Source organism: Callorhinus ursinus, unplaced genomic scaffold (assembly GCF_003265705.2).
Source record: "Callorhinus ursinus isolate GAN/ISIS: 27379988/994484 unplaced genomic scaffold, GSC_fseal_2.0 scaffold13, whole genome shotgun sequence".
NCBI lineage: Eukaryota > Metazoa > Chordata > Mammalia > Carnivora > Otariidae > Callorhinus > Callorhinus ursinus.
Genome location: NW_027397075.1, coordinates 21,038,162 through 21,057,356, shown reverse-complemented (window position 1 = coordinate 21,057,356; position 19,195 = coordinate 21,038,162). Strand labels below are relative to the sequence as shown.

At 40.4% G+C, this 19,195-nt stretch overlaps 1 protein-coding gene across 1 annotated transcript in view; it reads left to right on the top strand.

Annotated features, from left to right (window-relative positions):
- Positions 1-408: 408 nt before the first annotated feature.
- The window catches only part of DRC8 (dynein regulatory complex subunit 8), a 111,627-nt gene continuing 92,840 nt past the window's right edge, over positions 409-19,195 (top strand). Inside the window, 2 exon segments of the mRNA XM_025877887.2 lie at positions 409-726; positions 728-968. Of these exon segments, the coding sequence (XP_025733672.2) occupies positions 427-726; positions 728-968 (541 nt within the window). The 5' untranslated portion in view covers positions 409-426.

The window sequence follows — 19,195 nt, the reverse complement described above, 5'->3', positions numbered from 1 at the left end:
CCCGCCCTGGGGGTTCGGAGCCGCCGGTGCCCCAGGCCAGACTCGCGCGGGGGCTGGAGGGGCAAGGACGCCGCGTCCTAGGGTGACGCCAGGCATCTCCCGGGCGACGGCTCCGCAACAAGATGGCGGACGATAAAGAAAGGGAAGGCACAGGTAAGAGCCGCCCGCCGCGACCCGGGCCCGCATTGGCGCGCCGGGCGGGGTGGGCCGCCCTCCAGTGAAGTCTGCCCCGCGGGGAGAGGGCCCACAGGGCAGGGGGCCACTGACGCGCCCTGCAGCGGAGGCCGCCCTCCCCGGCGCCCGCAGCCTCCCAGCCCACGCCTGAGCCCCGCCCCCTCCCTCCTCTTGTCCCCACCCTCCTTCCCCTCCCCCACCGCCCCCCTCCTCGGGAGCTGCGAGCCGCGGCTCCACCGGGCGAGGCCGATAATGGCGTCCCTGTTCGCGGCCGCCGGCACCCCACCTCCACGGCTTCGCCCCGGCCTCTGTGCCGCAGGCGCCACGCCGGCGGCTGCCGGGCTGCGGGCACCCGGGGCGGCCCGGGGGAGGGACCGGCTCTGGCCGCCCGCGTCCGGCGGACCCTCGGGCCGCGCCGAAGCCCCGCCCGGCGGGAACGCGCCCGCCGCCTCCATTTTGCCTGTTCGGTGGGGACGTGAGGAGACGTGGGGGGACGGTCTCCGGCTCGCGGGCGCCCCCTCCGCGCCTGCAGCCTCGGAAACGCGCGCCAGTTGGGGGGCTGGTCGGAGCACCCGCGCTCGGCCGCGTGAGGAGGGCCGGAGAGCAGCCCGGAGGCGGCGGCTGGGCTGCGGGCGCGCCGGCGGAGCCCTGGCCATCCAAGTTGAGCGGCGACCCTGGACGTTGTGCCAGTGCCAACCCGAGCCTCGGGCCCCTTCCTCGGTCGCTCAAAAGTAACACTCTGTGTATGTGTGCTCACTGGCACATTCGTGTAAAAAACCGGTCAAACCGTCGAGGTAAACATCTTAGAAATGAAAATATACTCCGTTCCTGTTTCCTCTCTGGGGTGCTGCAAACACCGTCACGTGGGACTTTTCTCAGCCTGCAGCCAAGTGTAATCGACTTAACACTTACAAGTGCAGACACCAGCCCCGAGGGAGTCAGTCACTTGTTTGGCAAAAATCACACAAAATCGGCGGAGAAACAGTGGAAACTGTGCCAAAGATCTACCTGTGGTTAAGAGTAATACTATTTGATTTATTTATAGGACTGTTAGTCTGAAGAGTCGGAAGTGTGTTCTAGATGTTACCTTTACTAAGATGGCCTAATTTTTTTATTGTGCGGTCTTAAAAAGTACACCTGAAGGAAGTGATTACTTCTTTTTAAAGTCTACTTTTAAAGGGTTTTATTTTTAGTTTTTTGAGTTTATTTATTTTTTTTTTAGTAGTCTCTACACCCAGTGTGGGACTGAACCTCTCGGACGGGAGATCAAGAGTCATATGCTCTTCGAACTGAGCCAGCCAGGTGCCGCTTTAAGACAAATTTTAAAACTCCCCCAGAAAACCAGATGATTTAGTTGTTATTATTTACAAAAAAAAAAAAGAAATCATTAGCAGATAAGTTAACGTTAATTATGGATATATATATTTTTAAGATTAGGTCAGCATGAGAATGCACTGGATCATGTTGCAAATACAATTTTTCTTTACTTGAAAAATAGCTTTTCTGATTTTTCAGTTTTCAAAAATACTTTTCTACTTAGAATTCAGAGGAAGAAACAGTTTTGTTCCTAAGTATAGAAGTAATGACAAAAGCTGGATGTCATTCATTCCGTTGGCATATATTTAATGCCTATGGAAGGTGTTCTGATTAGGTGAGAATTTTGAAGGATGCAAAGGTGAAAAGAGCTATCTTCTTTCAAGAAAGGTGAGATCAGTAAAGGAGGTAAGACATCCATGGAGAGGAGAGAACAGTTAACTGGGCTGGGCAGCCTGTTGGCCAGACCTGTTTCCAGGTGTGTTATATCCCCTTCTGGTCTGTGGACAGCAGCCTGAGCATCCCTGGGAGCTTATCAGAAATGAAGAATCTCAGTCCCTGCCCCTGACCTGCTGAATCAGTCTGCATTTTAGCAGATCTGTAGGTGATCCAGATGCATATTAAAGTTTGAGAAGCTGTGTTATATGGCATGTTTTATTAACAGTTTTTTTTAAGATTTTATTAATTTATTTGACAGAGACAGCGAGAGAGAGGGAACACAAGCAGGGGGAGTGGGAGAGGGAGAAGCAGGCTTCCCACTGAGCAGGGAGCCCGATGTGGGGCTTGATCCCAGCACCCTGGGATCATGACCTGAGCTGAAGGCAGATGCGTAACGACTGAGCCACCCAGGCGCCCCTATTCTTAACAGTTTTATGAGTTGATTATATTGCAGTTGGTAGGACATGATGAAATGACACCATGTTGCCTGAGGGTAAACTAGCAACTCCTTTGGCAGTTACCATCTTCGTATGGACATAACTGCACTCCTGTATTTGATTCTCAGCTCTGAAGTTTGAGAAATTACACCTAACCAGTTAATCAGAATTGATCAAAGCTTAGGGGTTTCACACAAGCTAACTAATTAATTACGAATTCCATAGGGGTATGTTGATACTTTAACCAGAAAGCTGATCTCAGCAATGTAGTATTTTGTTTTATGAGTATTAAGCTTTTGGTGAGGGTGAATTTATATTTCAAAAAGGTCCTTGATGAGCATGGAATCACACAAAAGAAAGGATAGTTTTGGAGGATATATCCAGTACCCTGTTAGCTTTAAGAGGAAAGGGACCATTTTCTTTTTTCTTTTTTTAAATTTTTTATTTACATTTAATTTGGTTAACATACAGTGTATTATTAGTTTCAGGGGTAGAGTTTAGTGATTCATCAGTTTCATATAACACCCAGTACTCATTAGATATAATGAGTCCTCCTTAATGCCCATCATGCAGTTACCCCATCCTCCCACCCACCTCCCCTCCAGCAACCCTCAGTTTGTTCCCTACAGTTAAGAGTGTCTTATGTCTTGCCTCTGTTTTTTATTTTTTCTCCCCTGCCCCTATGTTCATCTGTTTTATTTCTTAAATTCCGCATGAGTGAAATCATAGGATATTTGTCTTTCTCTGACTTATTTTGCTTAGCATGATACCCTCTAGTTCCATCCATGTTGTTGCAAATGGCAAGATTTCATTCTTTTTGATGGCTGAGTAGTAATCCATTGTGTGTGTGTGTGTGTGTGTCTGTATACACCACATCTTTATCCATTCATCTGTCTATGGACATCTGGGCTATTTCCATATTTTGGCTATTGTGGACATTGCTGCTATAAGGAAAGGGACCATTTTCTGATCTGTTACACTCAATGTCTTGAGGAGGTGCTCAGTACTTGGTAGGAACTCAATAATTGAATTTGGAATATTTGAATTAATTAAAGATGTTTATGTTTTAGCTAAAACATTACTTGCTATTTCCTAAAAATCTATTCTATACCCAAAAGTACATATACTATTTTTAGTGTTTTTTTTTTTCTCATTCTTACAGGTAAGCAGTATGCTTCTATTACTTCTGGCTCAACAAACATCTTTTTTAAAAGATTTGTTTGTTTATTTCAGAGAGAGAGAGAGAAAGAGAGAAGGGAGGGGCAGAGAGAATCTCAAGCAGACTCCCCATGCTGGGCTCGATTCCACAACCCAGACCCATGAGATCATGACCTGAGCTGATACCAGGAGTCGATCACTCAACTGACTGAGCCATTCAGGTACCCCCTCAACAAGCATTTTTTGAGAGCCAAAGTATTCACTGGCCTGTCTTTAAAAAACAACAATTATAAAAATCCCCTTTATAGAAATGTACATATATTTTATTTTATTTTTAAAGGTTTTATTTATTTGAGGCAGAGAGCACAAGTGGGCAGGGGAGTCAGAGGGAGAGGGAGAAGCAGACTCCCTGCTGAGCAGGGAACCCAATGTGGGACTCGATCCCAGGACACAGATCATAACCTGAGCTGAAGGCAGGTGCTTAAAGGACTGAGCCACCCAGGCGCCACCCCCGCCTTTTTTAAAAAAAGATTTTCATATATTTTGAATAGTTCATCTTTAATCTTCAGATTTTTTAAAGTTATAAAGGAAGGTTAAGCTTCTGGATTTATATCATATCTAGCTCTTCAACATTTAGGGATTAATCTTGGTAAAAGTACTGAGAACCTTGGTAACAAAAATTAACTATGACAGGCTATTATGTTCTATTTATAATAGTTTCCTATAAGATTATATACACTGAAGTTGTTCTCTTCCTTTGTAGCATTTTTGTGCTTTAACATAAATTATTTTTTCTTAGGGATGGGTGGGTGGCTCAGTCGGTTAAGCATCTTCCTTTGGCTCAGGATCCCAGGGTCCTGGGATTGAGTTTGCTTCAGGCTCCTTGCTCAGCAGGGAGCCTGCTTCTCCCTCTGCCTCTGCCTGCCCCTCCCCCTGCTTGTGCTTGCTCTGGTCTCTGACAAATAAATAAATAAAATCTTAAAAAAAAATTTATTTTTTCCTAGATGAAAAAATGCGTATAGTTATGTTAGCTAACAAAGAAAGGAATTTAAATTTTATTTTTTATTTATTTTTTATTTTTAAATATTTTATTTATTTATTTGACAGAGAGAGACACAGAGAGAGAGAGGGAACACAAGCAGGGGGAGTGGGAGAGGGAAAAGCAGGTTTCCCGCGGACCAGGGAGCCGGATGTGGGGCTCGATCCCAGGACCCTGGGACCATGACCTGAGCCAAAGGCAGATGCTTAACGACTGAACCACCCAGGCGCCCCAGGAATTTAAATTTTAGAATCAAGTTAATTTTAAAGAGTTAATTTTGTTTTACTGAAAGAATGTTTGAAATGGGATAGCAAAAATTGTTTTTGAAGTTCTATTATTTCTCCCAAGTTTGCTCAGCCAGAACATATTTTTCCTTTTCCTTCTGTTTAGTTTTGTTTAAATAGAGAATCAACGCAATTATTGATTCTTTGAATCTTTTAATCTTATTGTTTCTATCTCCTCGAGAATTTTACATAGGACTGCAAGGAACTTCTGTTTGTAATTAGAATCATGTCTAGGAAACAAACTGCTTAGGAATAAAATCCTCTAACTTTTGGCAGGCCAAAGGAACTTTGTCAGTTTTTTTTAGTAAGCCTCAGATACTTAAAGCTTGCTTAGGATTTACTATTTTTGTATAAAAATATTGTTCATTTCTTTGCATTATTTGGTAAAGTGCCTCCAATTCAACTATCAACTCCTACTAAATAGTAGAGGTTTTACAACTTTTTGTTTGTTTATTTCTTTGTATTGTGCCATTCCTCTGAAAACCCAATATTTGAAAATCTAAGGTAAAAAACAAACTACAGGTGGATATTACTTTTTAAAAAGGGAACTATTGATAGTACAGGGTATACTATGGAGTAGTAGAAAAGTGGAGTAAGACCTCAATTTCCCCAAGCTCTGTCTGATCTTAGCCAAGATGCTAGACCATAGGAGCCTCCAGTTCCTCAAATGTAAAGTGGGAAAGATTTTACCTACTTCATAATGTTGGTATAATGGAGATGGTGTCGTCTTACTCATCTTTATATCCCCCAGCACCCACCATGATGCCTGGCAGTAAAGAAATGCTGAATAAATAGAAAGGGAAGTGCTTGGCACATTCTAGGAGATAAGTAGCTATTAGTATATGTGTGGCATGGAATCTAGGAGTTAAGAAAAACTTAAATCTAAGTCTTACCAATTGTCGATCACACGTGATGCATTCACGCCTATTTTGGGGGCCATTTAATAGTTTTCTCCTTGTTTTAGATGGATAACAATCTAGGTAGAGACTAACTGAAGAAGAAAACTAACTTACCGACAATTTATTTCCTCGAATTCAGAATAAAACTTGGAGAAAAATTGGACTGAAATTTATCTTTGTACTTACCTATAAAAATCGGTCAAGAAAATTCATACTTTAAAAAGTCAAATGGACAATGAGATAGCACTTCACACCCATTAGAAAAATTAGTGTTGGCGAGGTGTGGAGAAATCGGAGCCCTTGTGTGTTGTTGATGGGCATGTAAAATGGTGCAGCTGCTGTGGAAAATAATATGGCAGTTCCTCAAAAATTCAGATATTGAATTACCATATGATCCAGCAAATCTACATCTGGCTTTATACCCAAAATAACTGAAAGCAGGAACTTGAATAACTATTTGTACACCCATGTTCATAGCAGTATTAGCCACAGTAGTCAAAAGGTAGAAGCAACTCAAGTGTCCATCAGTGGATGGTTAAACAAAATGCAGTGTAATCATACACTGCAATATTATTCGTCTTTAAAAAGGAAAGAAATTCTGACTTAATGCTACCACAAGGCTGAATCTTGAAGATTCATGGGATCATGATCTGAGCCAAAGGCAGATGCTGAACCTACTGAACCACCAGGCACCCCAATTTATTTATTTTAGATAGAGCAAGGGTGAGTTGGGCTTGGAAGGGGAAAGGGAAGGGACAGAGGGGGAGGAATAGGGACAAGCAGACTCCGCAATGATCGCAGAGCTGAAGCAGGGCTGGATTGGACTACCAGATCACAACGTGGGTTGAAATCAAGAGTCCAACACTCAACCGGAAAGTCTCACAGTTTTAATGTCATTTCTCCAAAAGCTTTAAAATCCTAAATATCCTAAATATTTTATATCCTAAATATAAAAACTATTTTTATATATAGTTTTAAAGATTTTATTTATTTATTTGACAGAGATAGAGCCAGAGAGCACAAGCAGAGGAAATGGCAGAGGGAGAGGGAGAAGCAGGCTCTGCACTGAGCAGGGAGCCCGATGTGGGACTTGATCCCAGGACCCTGGGATCATGACCTGAGCCGAAGGCAGATGCCTAACCATCTGAGCCACCCAGGTGCCCACTATTTTTATATTTTAAAATCCGTACACTAACTATAAATTATTCTTACCCATTTGTGAACACGTGTTTACTACATCCTATACCTGACAGTGCTTTGTAAACCTCTAGTATGTGTTTTATAGAAACTAAGAGTGTAATAAAATAACTTATTTTTTAAATGCGGCAATAAATCTGGACTCTAAAACCTGGGCTTGAATTTGCATACTGCTTTTTTTCAGATTTTACTTGGGTGTGTCACTTAATTTCTCTGAACTTAGAGTTCCCAGTCTAATAAGCACTAAATTCTGAAGTGGGCACTGGATGAAATGCTTTTACATGAATTAGGTCATTTAATCCTTCCAACAAACCTATGTGATAGATGCCTCTGTTAATATCCTTTTTACAAATGAAGAAACGGGCTCAGTTTCAGCCACAACAGGTTAAGAGTTTGGGAAGTCATCACTTCTATCACTATAAACTGGAAGAAACACTTGGTAATTTTGGCAAATTGCTGGAGGCTACGTGAAATACCGAGTGTGAGAAACTCCCTGGGAGCCTGTAGTCCTAGGAGATGCCTCACATACTCTTGGGTTTTGCTTCCAGGAAACCTACCGGGTCACCTGGTAAAGAGCCAAGAAAGACCCCATGTTGCTCTAGCAGGGGGAGGGGGAAGGTAAACATTTTGAAATCTTCTCAGAGCGTTCCGCATAACAAAGGCCTACACTCCAGGTGGAAAATCTCATCTGAGGGGAGCGGGAGAAGCTAAAAAACACTTGTGAAGGTCACAGCCCAGAGCCAAGTCCAGTAAAAGACTAAAGTTTGAATATGAGGTAGAATGCTTCCCTTTACTTACACTTTACCACCACATCACAGAGTTGTAGTACAATAATAGTGGATTACAGCTGAAATGTGTGTGGTACACACTATTTAAGGAGGAGTCCTTAGAGGAATCTGGCACCCACAGCTATAGCAAACATTAAACACAGCCCTATTCTTAGCCAAATTGTTATGAAGCCTCTTGACTGACTGTCTTAGTTCCTATTACTTGAGTGTTACATCTGGCTTTCAACAAAAAATTAGAAGGCATGCAAAAAGCAAAAACACCATCTGAGATCAAGTAAGCATAAGAACTAAACTCAGATCTGCGATACATATCTTGGAATTATCAGATTGGGATTTAAAAGAACTGAATAATGTGTTTAGGGCTTTAATGGAAAAAGACAACATTCAAGAACAAATGGGTAGTATAAGCAGAGACATGAAACTCTGAAGGAATCAAAGGGAAATGTTAGAAATCCAATGCAGTGGAACAGAAGAAAACCTTTGATGGGTCCATCAGTAGACTCAACATTTCTGAGGAAAGAATGATAGAACTTGAAGATTTCAATAGAAACTTCCGAAGCTGAAATGCAAAGAGAAAAAAGAATGAAACAAAAAAACAGCATCCGAGAGCTGTGGGACAATTTCAAAAGGTGTAAAACCCACACAATTGGAATACCAGAGGGAAAAGAATGAAAGAATGGAGCAGAAGAAATGTTTGTAGCAGTAATGGACAATTTTTTTCCCCAAATGTCCCGAGACACACCAAAGCAGATCCAGGAAGTTAAGAGAACACCAAACAGGGTAAATAGCAAAATATCTATGCCTGGGCGTATCCTAGTCAAACTGCAGAAAACCAAAGACAACAAGAAAATCTGGAAAGAAGCCAGAGGAAAACAATCACCTTACCTGGACTTTGTCAGAAACCATGGAAGCCAGGTCAGAGTGGAGTGAAATAGTTGAAGTGTTGAAAGATGAGACCAAGTTATTTTTTAAATAATCAATATTGAGTAAGATACCGTCTAAGGTCACTAGCTACATGGTGGAGCAAGGGCTCCATTCAAGTCTGACTCCAAAGCCAATGTCCTTAGCCTCTGTGCCTCACATAGAGAAGTCAAGTGGAAATTTATATAAGGAAGAAAATAAATAAAGATAAAATTCATCCATCATCTCATTATCTAGAGCAGTACTCAAACTTAAGTGAGCATCACAATCACAGAGAGGGGTTGTTAAAACATAGATTGCTAAGCCCCCAGGCCAGAATTTCTAAAGCAGAGGTCTGGGGTGGGAGTGTGAGAATTTGTGTTTCTACCAAGTTACCATAGGATGGGGCTGCTGTTAAAAACCATTGATCCACAATCTAGAATAAAGTTTGCCATTTTAACATTTCTTTCCAGATTATTTTTCTTGGCAGATTTGTTTTTCGTTTGTTTCATATAGTTGATATTATATATAGTTTTATATTTAACTTTTTCACTTACTGTTATAAGCACTTTCCCATGTCATAAGTGTCTCTCAAACACATCATTTATAATAGCTGCATTCATCATTATTTATGGAACATATTTAGTTAAGCTTTCCCTGACTGTTGGCTGTTTAGATTGTTTCCAAATTTTCTGTGCTATAAATAATGCTGCAGTCAGTGTTGGTCTACAAAGATCTTTTGATCTTTGATCAGCTTTGATCCCCATCCTCTACCCGCTTTGGGAAATAATTTCACTTAATCTCACCTCTGTTGGTTCTAACTAGGTACTAACAGAGGTAATTTATACTAATTAATTCTTTTTCAATTTTTTGTAATCAAAGGCACATAATTGCCAGAGTTTATGATCAGTGAAAGATACGTATTTGTTTGTCTATCCTATTGTAGTAGAAACTCCATGAAGTCAAGAGACTGTTTCATTTACTGCTGAATCCCTGGAATTTAGGACAGTGTGGAGGATGTAGTAGTCACTGTAAATATTTGTTGAGTGAATGAATGAACCAGGAGTAACACATTGAGTAAAGAAATTTAATGTCACCCTTCATGGTCTCATTATGGGTAAATGTATTTTTCAGTTAACCTTTAAAAAAATATTGAAAATAGCTCGGAGCTACCCCCATTACATTTGGAAAGGCACTCAGACTGAAACATATTTAATCTAACCTCATAAAAAGCTAGAATGACACTTCCACTTCACCATGGTGATTGAGCACACATGTTTATTTTTACCCTTCTTGAAACCCCACTAGAATGACAGTAAAGGACTTAAAAAAGGCATAGACCTACAAGGGTAGGGAGAGTGGGAGAGGAGATAATAGCAGTTTGTAAAGACATTAGAAGAAGAGAATAAAAAAAGGTTAGAAGAGGGCATAATAAATTATTTTTTTAAAGATTTTATTTATTTATTCATAAGAGACAGAGAGAGGCAGAGGGAGAAGCGGGCTCCCCCCTGAGCAGGGAGCCCGATGCGGGACTCGATCCCAGGACCCTGGGATCATGACCTGACCGAAGGCAGACGCTTAACCATCTGAGCCACCCAGGCGCCCCGGGCATAATAAATTATTAAATGGATGGACGAGTGGCCACTAGCCTAGCAGAACCAAAGGAAAGAAAAGTAAGTCTATAGAGGAAGGAGCCAAAAAGGAACAAACCAAGTGGAGCTGTAGGACCCTGGGGAGGCTCAGGATTGGCAGCAGCAACCATCACTGAAGGCATGTGTGAGGCTAATTATGGGAGGTTTGGATTGAAGCCCTAGGCAAATGGTTGGATCTCCCATCCCTTGGAATAACCAGGTGATCACTTCCCTTCCACCCATGCAGGAGACTCTCTGATTATTTTTTTTAGAGAGGTGGGGGTGGGCAGAGGGAGAAGGAGAGAGAAAATCTTAAGCAGGCTCTCTACTCAGCACGGAGCCGGGCACGGGGCCCAGTCTCATGACCCTGAGATAATGACCTGAGCAGAAATCAAGATCAGATACTCAACCAGCTGAGCCAGCCAGGTGCCCCTCTCTGATAACTTCAAATCAGAGAGACAGGATTTAGGGATGCCAGCACTGTGGATGGTAGGGGGTGATGTGCCATCATTATTATTATTTACCATGTTTGATATAGTAGCTGAAATATTATTAAAGTTTGTGTGAAACTCAATTATCATCACATAGATTAAATCTTCTGAATAGAACCCAAGATAATAAACCTGAAAAGTAGTATGTTGAATAGGTTGTCAAAGAGATGGGGATTTGAAATTCTCAGATTTGTACTGATGATTACGTTATAAAGTAGTTTAAGTACTAAAAACTTCAAAAGAAAAGTGAAAGGGAATCCAGAGATTAAAAAACTTCAAGAGAAATCAGTAAATAAGATGGAATTTCATATGAAACTGGGATATAATCAAATGAGAGGGAATTATCTCAAATATGGCCTCAGTTTCAGTGACTTCGATCTGTTATACTTTGGCTGCACACCTCCATAGCTAAACCGGAGACCGCCATAATCTAGAATTGTGACGCCTTTGACATCTTAAATTCTTGGACGGTATCTTATTCAATATTGATTATTTAAAAAATAACTTTGTAATTTTTTGAAATAATTCAAACTTGGTGAAAAATTGCAAAAATAGCACAAAGAATACCCACATTTCCTTTACCCAAATTCAGAAATTTCAACATTTTGCCACATTTTTATCAGTCTCTCATATATACTATAATAATGTATTTTGTGATATACATTGTAATATTATCTATATGATAATGTTATATATATGTGTATTTTTTACTTGAAACTTTTGAGAATATGTTACATACCATTGTGAAACTTTATCCCTTAATACTTTGGTGTGTATTTTCTAGGAACAAAGGTAGCCTGTTCTGTAAAATCTCTACAAAGTTTAACATAGACACCATATTTTCATCGAATTCTACAGTCCACATCCCAATTTTGTCCGTTGCCCCAGCAGTCAAGGGTGCCTGCACTAACATTACCCCTCCACTACAGGTTTGGTCCGGATCACATACTGCACTGACTCTCAGGCCTCTAGTCTCTCATCTAGACCAGTCCATCAGTCTCTCTTTGTCTATCCTGGCCCTGATTGCTTCAGAAAGGGTTTGGGCCATCTGCATGGCTTCATGATCTCATCTCTCTAATCCCCTCAGCTCCCTATTCACTCTGCAAACCTTTTCACTTCCTATATGGCAGAGAAGATATAAGCCATAAGATAGAAATTCTCTCAATTTCCTGACACATACACATTTATCTGTATCTACCGGATTGTGAAAGCCTCCGAAATGGTTTACTTGTTTTCATTTCCAATACTGAAAATCTGGTTATCTGGTTATGAATCCTCTACCTAAAACCCTGTAATGTTTTCCCATTGCCTCAGGACAGACTAAACTCTAACAGAGTAGACTAGGATATTTTGTTTCTCCAGGTCCTTTTCTGATCACATGTCTGGCACCACCCTCCACGCGTTCTACACTTCTTCATAATGAACAGTTTGTTGTTCCCATCATGGCAGTGGTAGGCCTGTGCACATGTTTCCTCATCGTGGGCTTCATTTAATAAATTGTGTCGCTTCATGGCTAAGAATATGAACTCTAGGAGCATCTGGGTGGCTCAGTTGCTTGATTTTGGGTCATGGGATTGAGCCCCGAGTCAGGCTCTCTGGGGAGTCTACTTGAGATTCTCTCTCTCTCTCCTCCTCTCCCTGCCCAGCTTGCTCTTGCTCTCTCTCTCAAAATGAATGGATAAATCTTTAAAAACAAACAAACGAAACCATGAAGTCTATAGTAAATCTTTACTGATTCAAATTCTAACTCTGCCACTTAAGAGCCGGGTAACTTCTGGGTAGGTACTGATCTAATTTCTTCACAAGTCAACTGGGTAAAGTGGAACCTACCTCATATGGTGGCAAAGCATGTAGCAGAGAGCTTCACATATAGTAAGAACTCTATACGTGTTTTATCAATCATTACTTTCCATGTCAGGCTCTGTGCTCTACATTGGGGGAAGAATTAGTTGTGGGTCTTGCCCTCTTAGAGACGATATTACTGTAGAGGAAAGACCTATAATAACATAATTATTTAACTGCATTTGGGATAAGTATGTCAAAAAAGTTCAGGGTTCCAGAAGAGGGACACTTAATTTTTTCTTCAGGGGCTTTGAGTGTGGCAGCCCCTCTTACTAGTTTTCAGCAAAAGGAATGCAAATTCAAGAGGCCGAAGCAATAAAGGAGCCTGGCTTATTAGAGGCATTGAATGAAGGCCAGGGTAGCTGGAATGGAGTCACGTGGTGAGGAGTGATGGGAACTGAGGTTTGCAGAGTAGGCTGAGGCCAGGCCTATTTGATGCCCAGGTTGGAGGGGAGTGGGTGCTAACCTCTATTAAAGAGGAAAAGGAAGCCATTAAAGCATTTTAAACAGGGAGATTATACATTTGGTTTATGTTTTTAAAAGGCCACTTGCTAGGGCGCCTGGGTGGCTCAGTCCATTCAACGTCTGCCTTGGGCTCAGGTCATGATTTCAGAGTCCTGGGATCGCTCCAGTGTCAGGCTCCCTGCTCAGCGGGGAGTCTGCTTCTCCCTCTCCCTCTGCCCCTCCCCACTGCTTGTGCGTGCTCTCTCTCTCTCTCAAATAAATAAATAAAACCGTTAAAAAAATAAATAAATAAAAGGTCCCTTGCCTGTACTCTGGGAGATGGGAGCAGAGGACAGTGGTGGTGCCTTGGACTAGGTGACAGCAGAGGCAATGACAAAGGTTTTAGAGTCTAGAGATTTTTAATTTCTTTGTATTTGGAGGACAGAGTTATGGGTGAATTAGCACCTCCTCATTTCACCTTCTGACTCCTTCTGGTGTCTACCTTAGACTGGATGCCCCCTTGTGCTTACCTAGTACTGTGCTGAGCGCTTGCCCCCAGTGTTAGCACATCTTCTGCTAGTTTGCTGTAGCTGGTTTGTTTTCCTTTTAAATTGGAACATATTTGTAGTAGACGGTCAATAAACATTTCCTAAGGGCGCCTGCGTGGCTCAGTCAGATTAAGCGTCTGCCTTCGGCTCAGGTCGTGATCCCAGGGTCCTGGGATCGAGTCCTGCATGGGGCTCCCTGCTCAGCGGGAAGTCCGCTTCTCCCTCTGCCCCTCACCCCGCTCATGCTCTCTCTCTCTCAAATAAATAAATAAAATCTTAAAAAAAAATAAGGTAAAAAAACATTTGCTAAATGAAAGCTAGATGAGTAAATAGAGTATGACAGTTTTAAGCCAGGTGTTTTAGTGGTATAGTGTCTTTGGATCAAGTTGATTATAAAATAAGAATTCAGTAAGAACTACTCCCTCCCCTCCTCAAAAAAAAAAAAAAGACAAATTGGGTTCTTGACTTTTTAAAGACAGAGTATCTCTGGAATAGGTATGGCAGTACCTGAGACAAACAGAACAATAATGTTATTTGTGCTTCTTGTTAATTAACCTTAGGGGCATTTCTTTACCTACTTTGCTGTATGTTTTATACAGTTCTCATGGTAAGGATTCCTCTTGGGACTTATTATTTCATGTTAATTTCTGTAGCTGGGGCTTTGAGCACCTGGTTAAATATTTAAGTATGTATAAGACATCTTAGGTTTAGGAAAGAACTGAGCTGTACTATTTGTTTATAACTCCACTTTATAGAGACACCTGGCTGGTTCAGTCATTAGAGTGTGTGACTCTTGATCTTGGGGTTTATGAGTTCAAGTCCCACTTAACAAACAAACAAAATACTCCGCTCTATAACCTTAAGTGATATGACTTTTATTTTGGTTATGACAGCTCCTTCTGTATTTATTATCATTAGTTTCTTTTTTTGAAATTAAATGTAACTTTTTTTTTCTTTCTATGGTTTGATTTTAATTTGGTACGATAGCTAATTTTTAGCGTTTGCATTCCCATTGCTGAAAAGCTAGTACAATGTCAAATCGTTGGCGTTGGTAGTGTCTAATATGGAATTTTTTAAAATTAATTTTTTAATTTTAATTCCCGTATAGTTAATATACAGTGTTATCTTATCTTCTGGTGTACAATATAGTGATTCAGCACTTCCATACATCACCCTGTGCTCATCACAAGTGCCCTCCTTAATCCCCATCGCCTAGTTCCCCCATCCCCCCACCCACCTCCTCTCTGGTAATCATCAGTGTGTTCTCTATAGTTAAGGTCTGTTTCTTGATTTCTCTCTCTCTCTCTCTCTCGTTTTTCCTTTGCTCATTTGTTTTGTTTCTTATATTCCACATATGAGTGAAATCATATGGTATTTGTCTTTCTCTGACTTATTTCGCTTAGCATCATACTCTCTATCTTCATTATGTTGTTGCAAATAGCAAGATTTCATGCTTTTTAATGGCTGAATAATATGCCATTGTACATATTCCATATATATACATATATATACATCTTTATTCATTTATTGATGGACACTTGAGCTACTTCCGTAGTTTGGCTATTATAAATAATGCTGCAGTAAACATAGGGGTGCATGTCTCCCTTTGAATTAGTGTTTCTGTATTTTTTGGGTAAATACCCAGTAGCTTAATTACTGTGTTGTAGGGTAGTTCTATTTACTAACTTTTTAAAAGAACCTCCATACTGTTTTCCAGAGTGGCTGCACCAGTTTGCAGTCCCATGAACAGAGTATGAGAGTTCCTTTTGCTTCACATCCTTGCCAACACCTGTTGTTTCTTGTGTTGTTGATTTTATTTTATTTATTTATTTTTAAAAGATTTTATTTATTCAGTTGACACAGAGAGAGAGAGCACAAGCAGGGGGAGCAGTGGAGGGAGAGGGAGAAGCAGACTCCCCTCTGAGCAGGGAGCCCAATGCAGGATTGATCCCAGGACCCTGAGATCAGGACCCAAGCCGAAGGCAGTCGCTTAACCGACTGAGCCACCCAGGCGTCCCTGTGTTGTTGATTTTAGCCATTCTGATAGATGTGAGGTGATACCTCATTGTAGTTTTGATTTGCTTTTCTCTGATGGTGTGTGATGTTGAACATCTTTTCATGTGTCTGTTGTCCATCTGGATGTCTTCTTTGGAGAAATGTTTTTTCATGTCTTCTGCCCATATTTAATTGGATTCTATTTTTTGGGTGTTGAGTGGTATCAGTTCTTTATATATTTTGGATACTAACCCTTTATCAGATATGTCATTTGCAAATATCTTCTCCCATTCACTAGGTTGTCTTTTAGTTTTGTTGATTGCTTCCTTCATGGTACAGAAGCTTTTTATTTTGATGAAGCCCCAATAGTTTATTTTTGCCTTTATTTTCCTTGCCTCAGGAGGCATATCTAGAAAAATGTTGCTACAGCCAATGCCGGAGAGATTATTGCCTATGTTCTCTTCTAGGATTTTTATGGTTTCTAGGTTTTATGGTTTACATTTAGGTCCTTAATCCATTCTGAGTTTATTTTTGTGTACAGTGTAAGAAGGTGGTCCAGTTTCATTCTTTTGCAAGTTGCTGTCCAGTTTTCCCAACACCATTTATTGAAGAGACTGTCTTTTTCCCATTGAATATTCTTTCCTCCTTTGTTGAAGATTAATTGACCATGTAATTGTGGGTTTATTTCTGGGCTCTTTATTCTGTTCCATTGATCTATGTGTCTGTTTTTGTGCCAGTTCCATACTATTTTGATAACTACAGCTTTGTAATATAACTTCAAACTTCAGATTGTGATACCTCCAGTTTTGTTTTTCTTTTTCAAGATTGCTTTTGCTATTTGGGGTCTTCTGTGGTTCCATACACATTTTAGGACTGTTTGTTCTAGTTCTGTGAAAAATGCTGTTGGTATTTTGATAGGGATGGCATTAAATATGTAGATTGTTTTGGGTAGTATAGACATTTTAACAATATTTGTTCTTCTAATCCATGGGCATGGAATGTCTTTCCATAGTTTGTGTCCTCTTCAATTTCTTTCACCATTTTTTAAAAATTTTATTTATGGGGCGCCTGGGTGGTTCAGTCGTTAAGCGTCTGCCTTTGGCTCAGGTCATGATCCCAGGGTCCTGGGATCGAGCCCCGCATCCGGCTCCCTGCTCAGTGGGGAGCCTGCTTCTCCCTCTCCCAGCTATTCCACCTGCTTGTGTTTCCTCTCTTGCTGTGTCTCTCAAATTTATTTATTTGTCAGAGAGAGGGAACACACAAGCAGGGGGAATAGCAGGCAGAGAGAGAAGCAGCCTCCCCCCTGAGCAAGGAGCCCAACATGGGACTCAATCCCAGGATGCTGGTATCATGACCTGAGCCGAAGGCAAATGCTTAACTGACTGAGCCACCCAGGTGTCCTTCTTTCATCAATGTTTTATAGTTTTCTGAGTACAGGTCTTTCACCTCTTTGGTTAGGTTTATTCCTAGGTATCTTACTGGTTTGGGTGCATTGTAAATGGGATTGTTTTCTTAATTTCTCTTTTTATTGCTTCTTTGGTAGTGTATAGAAATGCAACAGATTTCTGCACATTGATTTTGTAGCCTGCAACTTAACTGAATTCATTTATCAGTTCTAGTAGTTCTTTGGTGGAGTCTTTAGGGTTTTCTTTATATATATAGTATCACGTCATCTGCAAATAGTGAAAGTTTTACTTCTTCCTTACCAATTTGGATGCCTTTTATTTCTTTTTGTTGGTAACACCTAATATGGGATTAAATAGAAAAAGGAATTACTATCTAATGACTTAACTTGCCTCTAACTGCAATTTCACCAAATAAAATGCATTTTATATTATATTGATATATTAATTTAGCTATATTTCTCTTATAATAAACAAGTCTTCTGTATGTTTATGTAACCTAATGGAGTAGAGACAACTAAAAAATATAAAGAATGTATTTTTAAAGGAGTATAAAACATACATTTTTATTTAATATTTTAAGAAAGATGATTTATTTAACCCAATACAAGAATTATAGTATTAAAATATATGTAGTATTATATAGTAATCACTGTAATAATATATAGTATTATAGTGAAATATCAACAGATTCCAATATGGTTTATGACTTCATGGAAACTAATGCTAATAATTCTGTGTGAAATTAAATTTTTGCCAATTTTCTCTTTCTATATATGTTTCATGTGAGTGAGTAATAGAAAACTTAGTTTCTTTCAATTAAGAAATCAATCCCATTTAAATTGCACCAAAAACCATAAGATACCTAGGAATAAACCTAACCAAAGAGGTAAAGGATCTGTACTCTAAAAACTACAGAACACTTATGAAAGAAACTGAGGAAGATGCAAAGAGATGGAAAAACATTCCATGCTCATGGATCAAAAGAATAATAAACGTTGTTTTTTTTTAAGATTTTATTTATTTATTTGAGATAGAGAGTGAGAGTGAGTGAGCACAAGTGGGTTGGGGGCAAAGTGAGGGAGAAGCAGACTCTTCAGTGATCAGGGACCTCAATGTGGGGCTCCATTCCAGGACCCTAGGATCATGACCTGAGCTGAAGGCAGACACTTAACCAACTAAGCCACCCAGATGCCCCAAGAATAAACATTGTTAAAATGTGTATGCTACCCAGAGCAATCTACACATTCAGTGCAATCCCTATCAAAATACCTTCGACATTTTTCACAGAGCTGGAACAAACAATCCTAAACTTTGTGTGGAAACAGAAAAGACCCTGAATAGCCAGGGGAATGTTGAAAAAGAAAACCAAAGCTGGGGGCACCACAATGCCTGACTTCAAGCTATATTACAAAACTGTAATCATCAAGACAGCATGATACTGGCACAAAGACAGACACATAGATCAGTGGAACAGAATAGAGAGCCCAGAAATGGACCCTCAACTCTATGGTCAACTAATCTTCAACAAAGCAGGGAAGCATATTCAATGGAAAAAAGACAGTCCCTTCAATAAATGGTGCTGGGAAAATTGGACAGCCAAATGCAGAATGAAACTGGTCCATTCTCTTACACCATACACAAAAATAAACTAAAAATGGATTAAAGACCTAAATGTGAGACAGTAATCCATCAAAATCCTAGAGGAGAACACAGGCAGTAACCTCTTCGACCTTGGCCGCAGCAGCTTCTTTCAAGATATGTCTCCAAAGACAAGGGAAACAAAAGAAAAAACAAACTAGCGGGACTTCATCAAGATAAAAAGCTTCTGCACATCAAAGGAAACAGTCAACAAAATTAAAAGGCAACCTACGGAATGGGAGAAGATATTTGCAAATGACATATCAGATAAAGGGCTGTTATCCAAGATCTATAAGGAACTTAACAAACTCAACACCCCCAAAACAAATAATCCAGTCAAGAAATGGGCAGAAGACACTAACAGACATTTCTCCAAAGAAGACATACAAATGGCCAACAGACACATGAAAAAGTGCTCCACATCCCTTGGCATCAGGGAAATCCAAATCAAAACCACAATGAGATACCACTTTACACCAGTCAGAATGGCTAAAATTAACAAGACAAGAAACAACAAATGTTGGCAAAGATGTAGAGAAAGGGGAACCCTCTTATACTGTTTGTGGGAATGC